We start from the raw sequence: 22500 nt of genomic DNA on the forward strand, positions 1-22500 counted from the left end.
GGAGAATATGAGGAAATAATCCACACCTGCTCTAGTAGAGCCAGAAACACATCAAGACTATAAAAGAGCAGAATATGGGCTCAAAAAAAAGATAAATGATATAGTGATGCTTGCTTTAACAAATATCACTGATTTTTCTCAACATATCTTCTCAGCTTTGGGACTCACTGCAGGATTTCGCAGTAATGCAACAGCATGCTGTCGTAGTAATAATACACATCTGCTATCCTTTGATTTGCTGTATTATTTGTAAAGGTGCGATGATATTTAAAAGGCTTTGTTTCGGTTGTATTGGAGGATTTGGGAGGTTCGGCTCATGTTGAACTTCTTTGATCTGACTCTCAGAAGTGTTTCATCGTTCTGCTGAATCAAATACTGAACTACAAACTGAGACGACACACTCTGACGAGTGCTAAACATGCATTCGCGATCGCACCTTTACAAACACGCCCTCATACAAAGTGGCCAATAATTCCCGACGTCGTTCTTCTGATGTGCCCTGCCTTCAGGTTGGCATCGGCTGACACGGATTTGCACCTTTGCTGTCTGTTGAGGAGTATACACTAAACACAGTACTTAAGCTGCTTTACATTAAAGGGGGATATCTGATGTTATTTTAAACATTCTGCCTTATTTACACTGTTAAAGAGATGATTCTTATGATAAACTCGGACAATATTTCAATATATAAGCTGGACTTATGACAGAGTAATTCTGCATGCACACACACGGTTCTGGTTACAGGAAACGTCGGTTCTGCTGGCGTTGTGTGTTTAGACACAAGATCAACAAAGTCACTAAAGAAGTGTGTGTGTGTGTGTGTGTGTGTGTGTGTGTTTACGCCGTCACAAACTCGCTGACACAAAGAATCGGTTCAGTGTATCTGTCTTTTATAAATATGATAAACTAAAGACTCTTGTGAGATATGAAGGATCAACACGACTCTATAGATACTCCAGATTAACACCAGACTGGCAGAAACTGTGTGAGTGTGTGTTATGAGCCTTTAAGAAACTGACTAGTAGTGTGAGAACATTTATATTGGTAAATTATTTTGCCCAAATATGGCAGGATAAGATTTCATATTGGAGTCATTGGTACTCATCGAGGACGTCTTTGCATGACGAATCGTGATGAACTGAAGGAGATCTGAGACTTTCAGCGCATCTATTATGGTCTGGCGTCACAGGACTCCATACAGCAGCTCATGGAGCTAGAGACCTGGCTTTAGTCGAGTCATACGATAGCGAGTACGACACACACAGCTTCAGTCACTGACGGACAGCCACACAACACACTGGATGAGCAGCACGCTGGGTCAGAAAAACACAGAGCCGCACACGCGCACACACACACACACACACACACACACACACACACCAGGTGAATCCTATTTCTTCTCATTTAGACTCTGTCTTCTAAATTGTCCATGAGCTGACCTTCAAGAGTGCTAAAGTAATCTACAATTACCTCAGAGACAAGGAGAAATAAAGGGTGACACTGTCAGACACACACACACACAGCCATTAACTTGAGTATGTGTGTGTGTGTGTGTACGCGCATGTGTGAGGACAGACTCAAGAGTGGATAGAGAGGAGGAACTGGCACTTCCTGTGAGCCTCCCATCTGGCTCTGAGAAAGAGAACCAACTGACCATCTGACCACACATTACATCATACACTACACACACACACACACACACACACACACAGACTGACAAAAAAAGAAAAGAAAAGAAAAAAAGAAAGAGAAAATAAATCAGGCTAATGTAAATGCATGGCATATTTTCCAAGTATAAACACTATAATAAAAGAGCACAGAAGAATTATCTATGATGACATTCATTGTCATTTTCATGATCAAATTGTAATCGATTAGTTGTTGCAGCTCCAGATCCAAACCCTCACCGTCCAATAATAAACATTCTATCAGCGAACAGTCAGAGCCCTGAACATAAAGCCTTCCCAACACTGGAAAAGCAATCACAGCGCACGTCTGAGCACCTTAACAAGAGTAAAAAAGCCGATAAATCAAGCGGTTATCTCTACAGCGTATCCATTCCAAGCTGCCGGGATTTATATTCCTCCAGTTGTGATATTACAGAAACGATACACACTATAAAAAGAACCACATACATTTTCTTTTTCAAGCTGGACAATAAACAGCCAAAGTCTTACATCTGAGGTTAACCGTTTAGTGCAATGCTCACTCACACTCGTCCTGTGAAGGCAGACCACCCTTGGTTGTTTTGATTGCAATCAGAGGAAACACACACACACACACACACACACACACACACACAGCGATTCAGCCATACAGAGAGTAAACCCATTCAGGACATGAAGGCATGCACAGATTCACTGAAAACACCCCTCATTCTGAAGTCCTACATTACCTTAATTACCTTAATTATTTTTATGTTGGCCTTTCTGACACTTTTTATTGTAAGATTGCAGGAAATGGACAGATAACCAGATCAGACATTTGATTAAAGTTTGCATCATTAAATCCGTTACCTTTCCTGTGTATTACTGGGAAGCTGCATTGACCATTTTTATTAAATATGGTGCTTTAAAAATAACAGGGACTTGATAACAAAACAACAAATGATTTACACATTGCAGATGGTGTATATGTGTCTATTTCATAAGCAGTGTTGCTACTGTAACTAAAACTATTGAAAATAGTTAAACTGAAAAAATGCTAACAAAAAATAAAATACGAATATCAGATTTAAAAAAAAAACACTATTGGGAACAACTGCAACTCAGCCACAAAGTGATAGACCAGGTAAAATCACAGAGCGGGGTCAGCGCATGCTGAGGGTAACAGAGTGCACAAGTCACCAACTTTCTGCAGAGTCAACAGCTCCAGACCTCCAGTCTTCTGTGGCCTTCATATGAGCTCAAGAACAGCGGAGAGAGCTTCATGGAATGGGTTTCCATGGCCGAGCAGCTCATCCAAGCCTTACATCACCAAGAGCAATGCAAAGCGTGGGATGCAGTGGAGTAAAGCAGCCGCCACTGGACTCTAGAGCAGTGAGACGTGTTCTCTGAGCGACCAATCACGCGTCAGTCTGACAATCACATGGACGAGTCTGGGTTTGGCCGTCGCCAGGAGAACGGGACTCGCCTGACTGCAGTGTGCCAAGTGTAAAGTTTTGTGGAGGGGGATTATGGGGTGGGGTAGTTTTTCAGGGGTTGAAAAGCAGGTGTCACAAAACACTATAGTGTATATTTTATAAATAAAACTAAAATAAATGAAAATTAAATCATTAAGGCTAAATACAAAGACAAAAATGAGATTAGCACATAACAGAATTACTTAAACTTAAATACACTTGATGTATCAAATAAAAAACAACAACTCAACAACTCTTACAAGAACCTATTTGATTTTGTGTCTCAGTCTTTCCCATGAGCAAAAAAAAAAAGCTCCAACCATCGGGCCGACTCCGTTAACACTGACTCTTTTCCGTCCTCCGGGAGCGAGAGCAATCGCAGGAGTCAGGCGTCCTAAACCCGTGGCCCTGATCTCGGCTCCGGGGAGGCTGAGTAAAGCCTTCATGCCAGAGCATACAATTTATGAATTTATTCATCAGCGGGAAACCACGCATTAAAAGGTCGGGCGATTTTCCAGGTCACTGGTCAAAGCTGCGCGGTGAGGAAGGAGAGCGAACACTGATCCTATCTGGGCCCTGATAAAGGGGGCAGAGGGAGATGGAGGAGGCGGGCAGGACGGCTCATATCCGGCAGGTCGCAGCACTTAATGAGTTTGAAAGGTCAAATGCCTCTTCAAAAGATTAATGGGGTTTTGCACATCACCGGAGCGCTGCTTCACGGGCATCTGAGGGGCCGTAGGGGCCAATGTCGCCAGGTCCGTGTCACTTATCAGGTGGTTCAAATGTAAAACCCCTGACAGTGCAGTGCTGTGAGGATGCTGAACGAAACATTAAAGTTTCAGCAGATCCCCAGTGGGGACGCGCCACATGGCTTCAGTTATGAGCTTTGGGACTGAATCCAACACTGATGTATCGGCGGAGAGATTTTCCAGACATTAGAAATGCATTAGGTCCAATAAAACAACCACATGAGCAACAGTGAAACACTGTAACAAAACTATTTCAGACTAATAACTGGATCAACATCCTAATTTGAATATTCATGAGGTTGAAGCATTGATTGGACAACTTGCAGCAAATATGGTTGACAATCTCATCGTCACTCCAGTTCCGACGTCCCTTTTAGATGCTCAAAACCAAACACACCGCATGAGAATATACACATGCAGAAACATAGCTCATGAATATTCAATGAGGCAAGCACTGAGGGACTTTATGATTAGTTGTCTATTGCTAAACAACTCGTACTGTATAACTTTGGTACTGCAAAACAGGAGTTAACCAAAACGAGAACTGGCCTTAACAATTAATGTTTTGCTTTAAAATCTCCAATGATGAAGAAACGGAAGCAGCTCAAGACTAGTTTTGTTGCACAGCCGGAGAAAACTAACATTCCGTTTGCCGTACTCATTAAACTTTTAAAAGAGCCGGAGGTCTGGAGTCTTACATAAGGCCACATCTGCATGTGTGAACCTGTCCTCTTCATCAGCCCTAATATCCAGATTACAATAAAGCTACTGAACCATATTAAGAAACATGAGCACAAGTAGTCCATTTTCACAAAGCAAAAGCTTGTCTAGAGAGCTTTAAAGAGTCTTGATGTGTTTCTGGCTCTACTAGAGCAGGTTTTCCTGCTTAAATGTTGATTATTTCCTCATATTCTCCAGTGTTGCGGCTCCTCTCTTCCCAGTTTGTCAGTAATGCTCTGTCTCTATGAAGCCCCTCTTCCTGAAAGCACACTGTGCTCTGATTGGTCGGCTGGAGCACTGTGTTGTGATTGGTGTTTGGGAAATATCCCGCCCCTTTACCATAACCGCCAGTTTTAACACAGGCCAGGCCCCTTTATTCTGAGTTTTCATTATTATAATGTGGAATTTAAGGTACTTAAACGGCACGTGACGTCCTTTTCCCGCTGACGCCGTTGGAAGGACGATCTACTGTCTCCTGAACGTTCCCCTAAAACTGAAGGCATAAGCCTTTATGAAGGTGCATGGCCATCCAGAAACATCCATATCATCCTGGAAAACATCCACAAAACCACTGCACACACGCCTCGCCTCCGAGGGCATTCCTGCAGATCCAGCAGAAACTTGTCCTCCTCAACGGGAACTGTGATGAATCCTGCGTCTCTTCTCCTAACGCCGAAGAGAACAAAAGCACACGGATCCACTCCATACGGTCAGTTTGGGAGGAAACAGATCAAGCGTGAATCACTAGAGTTCAGTAATGTTGAATGTAAACACTCATTGATTGCATCGAGAATAAATATTTGTATTTACATACTGTATGCATGTGTACTGTGTGTAATTATTATATAAATACACATCCATCCATGTATTTAAGAAATATGCCCATGTACATACTGTATATATACTTATACAGAACACCATAATATGCTTGAAGATATATAGGAACTGTAGCGTGTCCTCATGGCAATCCGTGAGCATCGAGTCTGGGGGGGTGGGGGGTGGGGGGGGGTTGCGCTCAATATTTTGAATTTGGACTGCAGAACCCATTTCAACCACTAGGTCAATCCCTTTAAGCACTTGATATGATGTCTTTACCTTTACCTGTCTTCAGCCTAATGTCAGCCTCTCCTCGACAAAACCCGTACATCCCATCTCAACAGAACATTAAACCATCATAAGCCTTTTACTGTATCTTGCTTAAAAACACCTTCAACATTTTCTCTTTTAATTAAATCCCATGCAAAGCATACTGAGAACTGGAAATCTCCTAGAAGATTATACACAAACAAAATAAAGTTTGACAAAATGTTCATTTAAAGGAACACTCCACCGTTTTTACACAGGCCACAATAATTAATTGGGGTTTTTGTTTGGCTCACTTTTACTCGGGACATGCTAGCTGGCAACATATGATTCCATTCATTATGCTAAGCTAAGCTAGTGGGGACCCTGCCAAACTAAAACAATGCATCACTGAGACAAAAATCATTTTTCCACATATCTAAATGTAGGAGAGAAGATGAATAAGCCCCATTTTTAAAAGCGGTGGAGTGCTCCTTTAAATATAATATTGAGAGAGTGCTTCCATTTCAGCTGCAAAACAAAAAGAAATACATGACTTTTCAAACAAGGAAATACATAAAGCAGGGCTCGATATTAACACTTGTCCGGGACAAGTGGATTTTTTGAAGGGGTGAGTGAAAGACAATTTTACTTGCCCAACAGACAAGCAAATTAAAATGCCAATAACAAAAAATAACAAGCGATTCACAAAAATGCACAAATGATTCTGCATACTAAACACGGATTTCATATGACAGTTCCATATACAATTAATTAACATTTAGTCACTTACATTTTAGATGCAATATTGACTGTTTTTGTTCTATTTCAGCAGTGAAAATATTTTTTCACATAGCAGAACAGTAAAGCATCTCACAGCAACAGTGTGTGTTCCTGAATGATTCAGTGTTTGAATGAATCGTTTGGATAAATATGAATCAATGAATCACTCATTAAGACTCACCTGCTGCCACCTACTGGTGGTTCAGTTTCATGTTTAAACATTCTTTCCAACATTTCTTATTTATACAATACAAATCTCATAACATTATTTAATGCAGTTGTGATTTTTCAGTGTAAATTATTTAATTTGATTGGTAACAGTCCTATAGCGTCTTATTTTATGTGTAGATCAAATTTAAGAATATAATATGAAACTTGAAGCATAACCTATATTTTATAAGATTAGGTGGGAAATGCCCTTTATTAAAAGGTAAAAGCGTCACATATATGCAGATTTAAAATATGTAAAAGCTGAATAAACATTGGTGAGAATATTGCTTCAGAATAAATTATATTTACAACACACACACAGGGTTTTTTCTACTTTTAATTTTTTTTGCCAGCCGCCAAAACAAATTTTGGTCCCGCCAAAGCCTTATTTGATGAGTTATTGTGATTTATAAATTGATGTATATTACTAATGCACGTGACAGGGCGCACGTTAACTGAGTGACGGAGAACGAGCAGAGAACCCGTACACACACTCTGTCTTTAAAACGATCACCGTCTGAGCTCTCGCTCTCGCACATATCAATCAAAATCAACTGAACTGACACAATGCTAAAAGGTCGGAAGACTCCATGCTCCACGTGGCGCGTTCGCACAATATTTTCCCTGAATTACTGCTGGATTGTGCTCAAAAAACGTACCTCTTCTGACAGCCATTTTGCACACACAGCTGACATAAACCATACTTTCAAATACACGCAAAATATCCCTATGAAGTGTTTTCTGTGTTGACAAATCTTTTGCGTTGTTTTAACAGTCTGGGTTCACATATAGTGTGTCCGTTTTTGTCCGATTCGCGAACTAATGACTCATTTGAACCGATCTGTCCAACACTGACCTCACGAATCGGTGTGTAATCATTTACTCACAACACTCGAGAATGCAAATGTGCTTACCCCATTTAACAAGAGGGGTTAGTAATAATTAGTTTAATAATCCACAGTATTTTCATGTATTTATTTTGAGTATTTATATTGATAATGTGTACTAAATTGCCCCCCCCCCCCAGTTTAGACTGGAATAAGGTCAAACCAGAACAACGCAAGTTGTTGATAGCCAATAATTTTATTAAATTGTATATGGTAGAGAATTAGACTATTTGTCATTTCATTTTTAATGCTACTTTTTAATGACTGTTGCCAAAATAATGAATCGGTAAACCATGCAAACTGTGTAAAAACGAGGAACAAAACAAACATCAAGACATCATACATAATGAGATATTAAAATTAGATGAGGAAGAAAGAAAACTACATTTATTTTACATTTATTGACATTGGGCTCACAGATCACACGGGTAGGTACTTTTACTGCATGTGTGCGTGTGCATGCGTGTGTGTGGATGGCCATGTCTGATCAGCCACCACCGAAGGCCGTTTCTGACCCAGGAACAACCCTGCCACACACACACACACACACACACACACACACACACACACACACACACACACACACACACACAAAAAAAACTTTTTCCGGGCAAGCAAATTTTTTACTTGGACAGTGAATGATAGATTTACTCGTCACAGGAACTTGCTTACTGTCGAGCACTGCATAAAGACAAGATTACGGCAAGAAATGCTTAAATTATTCCCTAAAATATGAAATATGAGGAAAATTGCTCGATTTTTGTTGCAATATGGAAAGATACATCATCGAGTGTGTCAGCCAAATCAAGCAGTAAACTGTCTTAATGTAACTTTAATAGTATTTTGGAAATGCACGTCTATAAAGATTACTCTGGATATATAATTATACAAAGTATGCTTTTGCTACAAATCCAGATTAAGTGAGCTACTCAAATTACCCAAGTAAAGATTTATTTGTAAAATAATGATGATTTTGTGTTACACTTACAGCCTCAATGATTCATTTTTATCAGTGTGCACTTCCGTATCACAGCCACTCAAATTAATGCACGGTTCGTAATAACTGTACGTAACGCATGTAAGGCTCCAATAAAATATGAGAATTATTCCCTCATGAATAAATCTCCCATTGAGGAAATGTCTCGCAACATTAGTTCAAATATTATTATGCATATAAAAACCCCTCCATTTATATTTCCTTTTATTAATTTCCCCGTGCTTGAGAAAGTGCAGTAGCGATGGGACAGGCGAGTCTGGTTTGTGTGAAGAACCGAGCAATCCTGGATCAAATCATCCACAGGAGTAACCCATGTGTGAGGAACGGATGGAGCTCTTATAATGGAGCGTGAAGTTTCTCCTGTCATCTATCGGCGTTCATTAGATCGGATCTCTGGCCTGATCCAGACACTGAGCTGACCGGACATATGATGACCCAAATGCACTTTAATGCTGTTTGCCAGCGCTCCGAAAACAACGCCGCGAGTGTGAGATAATACATGATGGAAGAACGCCTGCATCCCAAACAGTCAACTCCCAAATGACAGCATGAAGGTTACACATTCTCTCTTTGCTCCTCTCGCATTTTGAGTCCAATATATTGACCGAAAACAAAAAAAGAGGCCTGGGTTCCTGGGTAATTACGTGATGGAAATGAGATATTGTGCCTGTGCTAATGCACTTCACCTTATTCTTCACGGCCATTATTCTAACTTGAATGAGTCTCATCCGCTTCCATTTATTTTTTGTCCTTTATTTTATAACAATAATAATACATTTTTATTTTCTACAGCGCCTTTAAATGTACATCTCAAAGCGCTTTACAGAAACCGATAAGACAATCTACACAAAAGAGAAGAATAAACAAGCATTAAACAAAATGAATAAAAGAGTAAAAGAATGCAAAATCAAAACTATATAAATGCTACCCTAAAAAATTAGTTAAGGCAAGATTTAAAAATGCAAAGAGATTAAGCTTGACTTCTCAATCTGTAAAGAATTCCATAATTCGAGTTTATGAGGGAAAAGATCTGTCACCCATCAATCAAAGTTCCCTGAAGAACTAAAAGACCAGTTTCAGATGAACAAGTATTACGAGTATAGGGAATTAAAAGCTCAGACAAATATTACAGTATTGTTTGATACTGCAAACTAGGGGTGTAACAATATATTGTGTTATAGTCGCAATACAAAAAAGCAACAATATGTACTGTGTATAGTTCAGCCAAAATACAAATGACTGTGAGAAGATTCAAGTTTACAGAGTTTTAGTGTCAGTACTACATAAAACTACTATAGCTGACCCTGGACCACAAAACCAGTCATACGGGTACAAAATCTGGTATCTGAGGGTGCAGATCAGACACGCATAAGCCCCTTTCACACTGCGATTCCGGCAAATACACGGATAATGCGACCCGGCATTTGTTCCAGCGCCGCTAGATTTGGTCCATTCACACTGCCAGCGAAATACCGTAATATGAGCGCTTTCACACACAACACGTAACGGTCCCGGATAGAGTTGACACGTGACATCCTGATGTGACGTATAACAGCGAGCGATCTCCGCTTCAGCGCGGATAGTAAGGAGCTCCGTGGTCTCGACTTGTGTCCAGTTTGCGCTCATTTCTGCTTGTTTAATTTTAGTTTCTTTTGTAGACGAACACTCTCTGCGTTTAAAACACCGACGAGCTCTTCTGGCACTGCAGGGTTGTGTTATTGAAGAAACAAGCTCTAGGAGTCGCACGATAACTACGTACACGCTGCGGCATTAGTTTCGGCTTTTGTTCACACAGCGCTCGTCCCGGGTCGAATACCGCAATATTACTAGGTCCCCGACCCGGGTTCAGTTCGGTAATCAATCCCGGGACGTGGTTGCTTTCACACAGAAGGCGACCCGGCAATGCTCCGGGAATATTGCAGGTCCGACGTGCAGCGTGAAAGGGGCTATACACACACGTTAGGTTTTTGTGAATTGTGGGGACTTTCCATAGGCGCAATGGATTTTACACTGTGCAACTGTAAATTCTATACCCCTGCACTGCCCCTAAACCTACCTATCACACACACACACACACACACCCTAAACCTACCCATCACAAGAAGCAATCTGCATTTTTACATTTAAAAAAAAAAAACACCATTTAGTATGTTTATAAATCCATTTACATTGTGGGAACCGCTGGCTAGTGATCTCAGGTTTATATTACATTGTGGGGACATTTGGTAAATGTATTATAAACACACACACACACACACACACACACGATTGACTTGTCTACACACTTTCTGACCGTTGCTGTTGTAATGTATTGGGGAAGCCAGAATGCGTCTCCATAGACAGAAACGTACATTAACCAAATTGTTATCATATTGTTATTTTCAACAGACCATATTATAGATCATCAGATTAGAGATTAGTATGGTGCGAGTGTGTACGGTTTGAACTGTTACATCCCTAATAAACACTGGTTTGTAGCACAAATTACCATTTTCAACTAGTTATTCAACTATTGTGGCAAACGAATCTGAAGTCTCGCACATTCACAAAAAAGGCTTGTGCATCGGAAAATGCGGTGGACAAAACTTTCTTTTTAATCAGCATCACATCTGCCCTTCAGTCAGAATGTGAACCCAGAGTGCATTACCACAAGCTCAGTGGAAAAAATAATCCACAGCATGAGCAAAAAAATTATCAATAAAGCATTTTACAAAAGAAATCGAGTTGAGCTTTGAGCGCCTATAAAGTGCACTCCGGATCAATCCTGTCACGTTCAGGTCAAACACGTCGCTTCCTTTCCTCCACACACCGCCTACAAAGCCGGCATTTCAATCAATCAATCAATCAATCCATCATCTTTATTTCTATCACTCTTCTCCAGCGCCGATTGTGTCAGAGCAGCTTCAGTGTTAAACAGGACAATACTGCAGCAGAATTAGATTTGGCTGTACAGTCGTTCTGGAGTAAACAGTGATGTTATCAGCTTATTTTAATTTATCAGAGAGAGACAATGCTGGCAGATCAGTATTATAGTTTATAGAATATAATAAGTCCTCATTAATTAATGTTATTTGTATATTTAGTTGAATAAGTTAGATCATGATGTTAGTGTCCCCAACTGAGCAAGCCAAGCCAAAGGCGACCAAAGGAACCGAAACTCCATCAGGGCATGATGGAGAAAAATAAACCTTAGAGAAACCAGACTCATATTTTCCTCTTTTCAGACACAGCCATCTTCTGTCTCCATCCCTCATCGTTTCATTGAGTCCACTCTTCACAACGGCCTCTAAAAGTCACGGCTACGCCTGCCAACCTCACAAATCACTCTAAGCTTCACACACACAGACACACACACACACATACACACACACACACACGTCACCGGTCGGACCAGTCATCATTAGATTAAAATCAGTCTTTTATGAAGAGCAGAGCTGTGAATTATCCTGATTTCTTTGTTTGAATCAATAAATATATTGATAAAATAAGAGTACAGGACTGGACTCGGGGAATGGTTATTGAATAGTTGATGAAACAAATCAAATTTAGATACAATTTATACAACAAAAAAATCCACTTTAAAGAAAGACTTTCTACAAAACAAAACTTAAGTGCTCAAACTCCATGACATATTGCGCATCTTATGAGTGTCCTTTCCAACACATGCTGCGCATTTTTCATAATCAACATAGGTGAAATTTAAAAATATCATAATATTTAAACATATGAAACTAAATGTGTTTTAATGGCTCTGCTGATGGAAGCCAGCACAGATGGCAGGCGTGGAAAGCTTTCTGAGGTAAGCGTGGTCCTCATATGGTCTGACCGGCACTGAGACAGCAGTAACTAACCCAGAGAGAGAGAGAGAGAGAGAGAGAGAGAGAGAGAGAGAGAGAGAGAGAGAGAGAGAGAGAGAGAGAGAGAGAGAGAGAGAGAGAGAGAGAGAGAGAGAGAGAGAGAGAGAGAGAGAGAGCGAGAGCGAGAGCGAGAGAGAGAGCGAGAGCGAGAGCGAGAGCGAGAGCGAGAGCGAGCGAGAGAGAGCGAGAGAGAGCGAGAGAGAGCGAGAGAGAGAGAGAGAGAGAGAATTCTTGCCTTATGACATGCAATAGTTGGGGATTTTAATATGTCATTAAGAGTCTCTTCTTCTCCCCAAAGCTAAAACACAAATACAGTTAAACAGTGAAATATTCCTCCTGTTTTCAGTCGATAACGTTTCTAAAATGTGTGTCCCTGAGTGAAGTACCAGTCATAATCTTACAGGTATATTTATATCAATACATTATATGGGTCAAAATTATCCATTTTTATTTTATGCCAAAACTCTTTGCAAAACTCTGATATTACGATCATGTTCCATGAAGATATTTAGTAAATGTCCTACCGTGTATGTGTGTGTATATATATATATATATATGTTTTTCGGTTCGTTTTTCTTAGGCGAAAGGAACAGAAAAGGGTTATGGAGAATGTTTTTATTGGAATACTCTTTCTTTATTTTACATAAAAGACTCTTGTGACACATTCCCCTTGTACACATCCCCAGTTGTATAATATAAAATAAATATATATAAAGATTAACAGTGGAATCTCAGAGATGTACAGTAGCATTTAAATATGAAATTAAATGAATAAATGTAGGCTAAAATTAAAACTACATAGTCTTCAATATACACCATGTATTGAAAGCTACTGTATTAAAGGTCTATTTTTTATTAACATCACTTTAGAGGTGAGCTGTCCCTTTAAGGACAGAGTGTTCACTATATAAGCTGTGCTGCTGTCCCTTTAAGGACGATGTGTTCACTATATAAACTGTGCTGCTGTCCCTTTAAGGACAGAGTGTTCACTATATAAGCTGCGCTGCTGTCCCTTTAAGGACGGTGTGTTCACTATATAAACTGCGCTGCTGTCCCTTTCAGGACGGTGTGTTCACAATATAAGCTGCGCTGCTGTCCCTTTAAGGACGGTGTGTTCACTATATAAGCTGCGCTGCTGTCCCTTTAAGGACAGAGTGTTCACTATATAAACTGTGCTGCTGTCCCTTTAAGGACGGTGTGTTCACTATATAAGCTGTGCTGCTGTCCCTTTAAGGACGGTGTGTTCACTATATAAGCTGCGCTGCTGTCCCTTTAAGGACGGTGTGTTCACTATATAAGCTGTGCTGCTGTCCCTTTAAGGACGGTGTGTTCACTATATAAGCTGCGCTGCTGTCCCTTTAAGGACGGTGTGTTCACTATATAAGCTGTGCTGCTGTCCCTTTAAGGACGGTGTGTTCACAATATAAGCTGCGCTGCTGTCCCTTTAAGACATGCTCACATCTCATATATAGACACACACAGTTTTACTTTAACTTTAGACATAACCGACTGTGTTTATATGTTAACCTTGTGTGTGTTTGACAGTATTAGCACAGTAAGACTGTCCAGTAATCGTGTGTTTGACAGACGTTTAGTGCGCGCGCTCAATGCACAACAGTGCAGCACGCAGATGAAATGTTTAACCGGCAAGGCTTTTAAACGCGGCTAACACCACCTAACTTTAGTGCATATGATTGGAGATTTGCTCATATCAGTGCGTAGACTCACAGGATCACTCAAACACAGCCGAAATAAACTGAGAGGAAGATTTCAAACGGAGAGAAATGGAAATAATCAATTCAATGCAAAACCAGAAAAAAACTAAATTGACCAGCGCGTATTAAACCGTGAATGCCGTACCGAACGGTTCAATATTATATTGAGTATTATGGAATCCCTAATATTATATATATATATATAAGTGTATTATTAGTAGTAATCTGCATTGATAAGGACTTTAAAGGAGATTTTCTCAATATTTGTCAAATATTCTCCGATCCTAACAAAACCACACATCCATGGACAGATTCAGCTTTCAGGAAAAAAGACCCTTATGACAAAAGACAAAAAAAAAGTTTTTTAACAATCACGATTATAAATTTTTTTTAAATTTTCTTTATAAAATGGAGATTTTAATCTCCATATTATAATACTAAAAGGGTGTTTATTTAGTTTTAAAACCCAACAGCCAGGATTGAGTGTGATGCGTTTGCTTGCGTTTTACTCGCATCCTCAGATCAAACGTAACATCTTCATCATCATCATCATCGTCATCATCATCATCTTCATCATCATCATGATGATGTAACATTTCCTGACTGACACATTGTCACAGCCGCCGTGTCCAGAGTTCTGTGGAAACTGATAGATTTGATTTCAGGATTCTTTGATGAATAGAAGCTCAAAAGAACAGCATTTATCTGAAATGTAATCTTTTGTAACATTAAAAATGTCTTTACTGTCACTTTTGATCAATTCGTTGCATTCTTGCTGAATAAAAGTATTAGTTTCATTAAAAATAAAAAAAGTATAATAATAATACTGACTGACCGCAAACATTTGAATGAATATAGCATGTGAGGGAATCCGACCGAGCTCATATTTAGGTGAAGTTTAATCCCATTGATGGAATACAGAGAACACAGGGATGCAGAACACAAAGAGGATCGACTGGGACATTAACGTGGACAAAGAGCTTCTGGTACAGTGAGAACATATTCAGCTCCATATATCAGCGCAGCCACACGGCCTTCAGAACGCATCGCTTTCACAGCAATTAATCGCTGTCAAAACATTCATTAAGGCAACGATTCTAATCCAGTCGACCAGCATTCCAGCAGACTGGCAGAGTTCAGCCGTGTGTGTGTGTGTGTGTGTGTGTGTGTGTGTGTGTGTGTGTGTGTGCTCAGCTGGGCTTCTCCAGCACAGCCAAAGAGCCTGAAGGGACGCCGCTATTATCTGTTCTCTCTCTCTCTGTGCCATGCCACTCATTAGGACGCTTAGTTGACCTCACCTGAGCCTAATGCGACAGCCTGGCATCAAAACTGCTGAAGCTTTCATGAGCCGCAGTCAGAGAGCACCAAACCGGCTTCTGGGGTTTACAATACGGTTAAAATCACACCACAAAGACAATACCAAACCGTATAGAGAAAGAAAACAGCTTAGAATGACAAAATACAACATTTAAAATGACATGGAGAAAAACTAAACAGAAAAAAATGATACTATAGAGAAAGAAAAACAGCTTAAAAATTACAAATTGCACATTTTATTTTAATTGTATTAAAATGACATGAAGAAAAATGAAACGTAGAAAAACACAGGAAAAGAAAAACAGATCAAAATGAAAAAACAACAAAATACATTTAATGACATTAAGAAAAAATGAAACAAAAAAATGACAATACCGAGAAAGAAAAAATACAATAAAACCAAAAGAAATAAAATTATTTTCCATCTTGATTTGAATCTCTACATTATAACACTAAAAGGTGTTTATAGTAATTTTGGTTTTAAAACGCAACAGCCATGACCGACACACACACACACACACACACACACACACACACACACACACACACACACACACACTGTCCGCCGAGCCGTGTTTATAAAGCGCGTAACTCTGATTTCTCCTCATTCAGACGCATCCATGATTCGGTCCCTGCTGTATCTGTGTATGAACTTTACTTTGCATTGATAGCTCATGTGAAAGCGCGCGCGCACACACACACACACCTGCAGTGAGAGAGTTCCACTTCACCTCATAAAGATGCCACATACCTTCCTCCGCGCGGGACTCCTCGTTTCTGTGGAGCAATAATATCCAAAGCACCGAGAGGAACGCTTTAAACTGCTCCATGTTTGGATGGCCAGGACCGCGGGGCTCTGGTCATGTCGCAGCCGAGCACAGTGACTCCAGAGCGGGATGAGAGCGCGAGGCGTCCGGGATACTGACACACACACACCGCTACTATCTGCCTTATTTGGCGGCACGGGTGGGCGGGCTCAGACGGTCTGATTGACAGCGGGGAGGTCCAATGGAATGTGATTTCGCGGGGAGAGGGGATTAGAGACGGACCAATCAAAACACGTCTAATAGAATTCCACCGCACAGAGTCACGCCCCCTCGGATGGAGGAGGTGTTGAAAATGATGAAATTTAGTTATTGTCTCCGAGTCAGCTCACAATACAAGCGCGACTGATTACACGGCATTCGGTTTTATTAAATAAAAAGCTCATGCAACAATCCCACAGATCCCAATCAGATGATTTTAAGATTGCAAAACCCTGCATTAGGAGTATTTTTTGCTGTGTTATATATATTATCAACATATGTGTGACCCTGGACCACAAAACCAATCATAAGGGTATTTTTATTGAGATTTATACATAATAAATAAGCTTTCAATTGATGTATGGTTTATTAGGACAATATTTGACCAAACATCTGGAATCTGAGTGTGCAAAAAATCTAAATATTGAGAAAGTCCTTATCAATGCATATTACTACTAATAATACATTTATGATATATTTACGGTAGGACACTTACTAAATATCTTCCTAATATTTTTTTTGGAATAAAAGAAAAATGTTGACCTTTATAATGTATTGCTATAAATATACCTGTGAGATTATGACTGAGCTCTAGGGTCACATTTTAGCACAAATATATGCAATACAAGTGCAATTTCTGCAAAGAAACACAAAATAATGATGATTTTCAAACACGTTTTAAACTAATAGGGTTGGTCAAAAAGACACACTATTGCATATTGTTATTCCTGGATCATTCTGACTGCTTTAAAACACAAAAATGATATAATTACATTTTATGTTGCTTATTGATTATCCTGTAAAGATGGCACAAGAGCCTTTTCCAGGGCAAGTTAAGAGCATTAACACACAGTTGTCCACAATTAGAGATAAATCAGGAAACCGCATTGAGTCCAGCCGTCTTCATTCCCATTGGTAGTCACAGCACATTTGCATAAAAGTGGAACTTTTCTTAGTCTAGGCATGCCAGAATCTTGTCGCCTGTAGCTCGTTCCTCCTGAAGTCGGCATGAAACTCATTTTGAACATTAATGAGTTCACGTGGAACAGGAAGACATAAGGGTTTGGATGTTATAATACTGTTTAAAATAACAGACATGCAGAGTATGCAGCATGTTACGAGATTTTAGGATTTTAGGATGCTGTTCACTTTATTTAAGGAATTCATCTCGATTTAATGCCATTATATCATGGTTTATGGTTCAGATGTAATCGCTTCATCTTATATTGACTCTAAACCGTTACTCTTTGACATAACTTGATGTTTTTATTTTCAGATAACATGTTTCAATCAAGTAACCCAATCAAACCGGACTTTCACTTCCCATCATGCTTAGCAAAGAGGCTGAATTCAGAGAGTAAATGTTTAAATAAAGTGCTATTTTATGCATTATCATCAAGATGAGACAATAGAGAGACTTTTTATGGTGTAATGTTCTGTTACGTTGGTATTTAAAAGTGTGTGTTATGTGAGAGATTATCATTTGTGATGAAGTGTAGAGCTTGTGTTTGGGGTGAGGACCTGCTAATAACAATTAAAGATGATTTCATTATTAAATACTTTGGGCACACCATGGATGTAACAAAACCATCTTCTGTTTTATCCCAAACATCCGGCACAGAATCAATATGCGCACATGATTGCAGGGTTTATTTGAGTCCTTGTGAAATTACGCAGAACCCACACACAGCATCTGTGTATCGCGGAGCCGGCACCTATTGTTTATCACGGCATTACAATTTCATGCTAGGCCACCTCCATCGCTCTGGCCCTTAAATAAAAAAGTGAAGGGTGCAGAGAAGCACAAAAACAGTCACTTGACCTTTCATTCTGAGGTTATTTTCACAGTCATTCGGGGAGAAAAAGAAAGGAACAGAAGAAGAGTGAGGGGAGGGGTGGAGGGAAAGTGGATAAAGATGCTATTAGAAGCAAGAGCCATTTAACGTGACCAGAGATGGACAAACTACACGACTCTATTACTTGAATAAAAGTAAAAATACTGCTGGTTAAATATTACTCCGTTACTGTAAAAGCAGATTTGAAAAGTACTTAAGTATCAAAAGTAAATGTCCTTCTTTATGTCGCCGCATTATTGTATTATAGTTGTATAAATGCACATTATGCCATCATGGTTTAAGCCAGTCAGTGACGCTCCATCTGACACACTAGCAGACGACTAACTTAAACTCATTTAAATACTTGTAGAAAAGTTACAAAGCTGCTGTCACTTTAAGGCCGAATGCACGGATCCAATACACTGATACACATCTGATATTCTCACACTGTTCACCTTCACTGAAGACAGAATCAACTTTGTTTATGTGAATCCTCCACTAAATGAGCATTTGGACATCCGTCTTCTTCCATTTTGCTCTAAACTATAAATCAGTGTTTAATAAATGCTGTGAAATCATTGAACTTCACGAGACTCTACAAGAGTGATTCCTGAAAGGCTTTCTGCAAAAAAAGAAGAAAACAAAATCATCCGCTGACTTCCAAAGCTGCGACAGAAACGACTTTTGACTTCGAGGACCTTGATAGAAATGTAGTGGAGTAAAGAGGACGATATTTGTCTTTCAGATGGAGTGAAGTTAAAGTCAGGATGGACAGAAGTCACTTGACCTTTCGTTCTGAGGTTATTTTCACAGTGATTCGGGGAGAAAAGGAAGAAACGGAGAAAGAGCGAGGGGAGGGGTGGAAGGAAAGTGGCTAAAGACGCTATTAGAAGCAAGAGCCATTTTAATGTGACACGGGGCTGTAATATGTGTGTAATCACTTGACAATCTCATGGGACGAACTCACACACACTCGGCCTCACAGCCAATCAGAGAGGGCTATTCCGAGCTGGGCTGTTTTACTCCCTAAAAGCGGATCTGTGGACTCAGTGAGCTGAGGAGGTGTTAATGTGCAACTCCTTTAAACGGACACAAGGGAATAAATCATTTCATCCCTGCTGTAAAGATGAAAAAAGCCGTAAAGTGTTTCTATGTTTTGACGTTTCAATGAGACGCAACCAGAAGGGCCTGGTTTGAGGCCGAGAAGGGAATTGTGGTTAATGTTTCTGCACACATGACACATCTGCACTTTGATGCTCTCCATGTATAACCGTGTTAGCGAAGCTTCTGGGTAAAGCGAGAAATCACCGGAGACTGAGAGTGGCTGGCTAACGAGAGCTGTTGTTCTAATTAGCAGAAGAGCCAAAGAGACGCTCTGAAGGTCACTGTGTTGAAACACATTGGGACTCGACAGGAGCTGAAGTTTATTCTGTATGTGAAAGTGATAAAAAAGGAGAAGAAAAGGCGACTTGACAAGGACCGATGGTCTGCAGCCTTCAAGGGGAGTAGGATATATCATCAAGTATTTTTAGTGTATACTCGGAATAAAGAACTGCAATATATATATGCACTATATTCCCAAAAGTGTTGTGACGCCGCCTTCACACACACACAAGCGTCCCATTGTTAACCCGTGGGGTTTAATCTGGAGTCGGCCCACCCTCTCTAACAGCTCCAGCTCTTCTGGGAAGGCTTTCCTCAAGGTTTAGGAGTGTGTTTATGGGGATTTTTGCCCATTCTTCTAGAAGCTCATTTGTGAGGTCAGGCACTGATGTTGGACGAGAAGGCCTGGCTCTCAGTCTCCGCTCTAATTCATCCCAAAGCTGTTCTATCAGGTTGAGCTCAGGACTCTGTGCAGGCCAGTCCAGTTCCTCCACACCAAACTCCTCATCCATGTCTTTATGGAGCGACGCTTTGTGCACTGGAGCGCAGTCATGCTGGGACAGGAAGGGGCCGTCCACAAACTGATCCCACAAAGTCAGGAGCGTGAAATTGTCCAAAATGTCTTGGTGAAGGCAAAGCAAGTTTATTTGTATAGCACATTTCATACCCAATGGCAATTCAAAGTACTTTACATAGAAATTAATTAAAATAGGGGTAACATGCATGAGAAATAAGAATAGGAATAGACATTAGGGGGAGGAGTTAATGACAGACATTTCACTTTTGGGTGAACTAAAGGCGGGCGTACACTGCGAATTCGGACACTCGGGAGGTCGTGAGACACCGGAGCTTTCAATGTTGCTGCTATAGCTTCAGATACAAAAAATAAAGAAAAAATGTGTGCAAATGATTTGTTGAAATGCAGAGAACAGTAGCAAAACAACCAGAGGGAGAGAGAGGGGTGCGCATGAGAGAAAGTGTGTGTGTGTGTGAACGCTGTATGTTTGCAGCCATTGAGCTAATAATACTCATAGATTGAGCCTATGTGACGTGCTTGTGGATGATTTGGCAATAGGGGACAGTCATATGCTGGTAAAAATCGGGCCGACTCCCCGAACTTTTTAAACCTGCTTAAAAATTATCATATGGTCGGGAGGTGCTCCTAACGTGCTCGGCTAGTCTCGTATTTGCTCTCACACAGTGCGAGCCGTGACCATACAAGCATCCACGATGTCCACGCTGTCACACTGTGTACGCCAGCCTTAACCCTTTAAGGTACAGAGACTCCGCCCCTTTTTGGAGGCCCTGCCCACTGCTGGAGTTCACGCTTGTGTCCTGAGTCCTCCGGTCTGCAGCTGCGTCTACTTTAAATTCAGCCAGAAGAAGGTCTGGTCCAGTAATGTTACATTCATACGTTTAAATTCAGTACATATTAATTTAAATGTTGATACAATGCACACATTATATAGTTTGTGTTAAAGTGAAGGCAAGAAATCTTTAAGTTTGAATGTGTGTGATTGCTTAAGTAACTTTCCCCCATAATAATAATAATATTTAGGCCTTCACCCGTCACTCAATCATCATGATGTGATATTTCCATTTTTCCACACTCCCCCAGTAGCCTCATCTGTTTCCCGCTAAGCGCTGAAGCCACCGGACTAATACTGTGTTATTTTGTCTCCTTTAAAGAAGAAATCGATTGTGAGATATTGCGGTAGAGCAGAATTATTCCGGGTGCAGTGTGGCAGTTTGCAGATAAGAACCTGGGCTAAGTAATCATAAATATTAGCATGATCCCGGCGGCCACATTTGGAGATGCTCAAGCTAGAATTCATCTCCCTGTTCTAAAGGCAGAGCGATGCGGACATAATCCCAGCTATATCCTTTACCAAAGAGGACTTACGGCTAGCCAACAACCATTGCTCTCCTCAAATATCACCCTAGATAGGCTTTTCTCTCATAGTGACGGTGGATTAGGGAGATGGACGGCACCGACTGTCATTGGGCAAAGTGTGTGTGTGTGTTGTCAAGAGATGTTTTATTCGGATGGCAGGGAAAGCGTGGCCTTTGGTTCCTTTATATCTAAACACACAGCGTCAGTGATAGGAGATCAGTTAAACACACTGCTGTTTGTCATTTACCTGCTGGCGAAACAGGAGATAGACTTCTTATTTGAACTCCTTCACAGCAAACTCGCTCAGTATTTTAGTCATTCAAAATATTGTAACGTTCTTGAATCTGATACATTTACTGGGGAAGAAACAGTATATTAAAGGTACGTTCACACTGTCATGTTTGGTTGGATTAAAGCGAACCCTGGTGCGATTGCTCGGTTAGTGCGGTTCATTCAAACATAAATCTGAACCAAACCAGCAGACCGAGAGCGCTATAAAGACGGGTCTCACTCCGCTTCCAAACAAACTCTGGTGCGGTTCGACTGATATATGAACGCAACACGGACCAAAGACAGGACGTGATGTCACAAGATGAGACGCATAGTCAGCTGATGTTACGACGCGGAGAGATCGGGGTATCAAAGATGAGTAACGTTAACGTTAGAGGGCAAACGTGGAGCAACGAGGAAGAGCCTCATCAATATTTGGTCCGACGAGCATGTTTCGAAAATGCTAGAAAAACTCACAAAAAGCAAACCTGGCTCTTCTCATCAGAGGACCTGTGCTGCCCATTAGTCGGTACAGACGACAGAACGGCCGTCTCTCTTTTCTGCACAACGGAGGAAATCCTGGAGCGGTTTTGAATGTTTTGAACATTTGATGAGCTCTTCATGAGTTCTCAGCGGGTAAATAACGCCACATGTACACGCATTAAATGATGGCGT

The 22500-nt window shown here is 40.5% G+C and overlaps 1 protein-coding gene across 2 annotated transcripts in view; it reads right to left on the reverse strand.

The window, feature by feature from the left end:
• LOC137048470 (ephrin type-A receptor 7) overlaps positions 1–16360 on the reverse strand; it is a 197539-nt gene extending 181179 nt beyond the window's left edge. For both annotated transcript variants that reach the window (XM_067426638.1, XM_067426637.1), the window contains exon 1: positions 16170–16360. In XM_067426638.1, coding sequence (XP_067282739.1) covers positions 16170–16248 — 79 coding nt within the window. In that variant the 5' untranslated portion in view covers positions 16249–16360. The remainder of the gene's footprint in view (positions 1–16169) is intronic.
• Positions 16361–22500: the final 6140 nt, after the last annotated feature.

This window comes from Pseudorasbora parva, chromosome 19 (assembly GCF_024679245.1).
Source record: "Pseudorasbora parva isolate DD20220531a chromosome 19, ASM2467924v1, whole genome shotgun sequence".
Classification (NCBI taxonomy): Eukaryota; Metazoa; Chordata; class Actinopteri; order Cypriniformes; family Gobionidae; genus Pseudorasbora; species Pseudorasbora parva.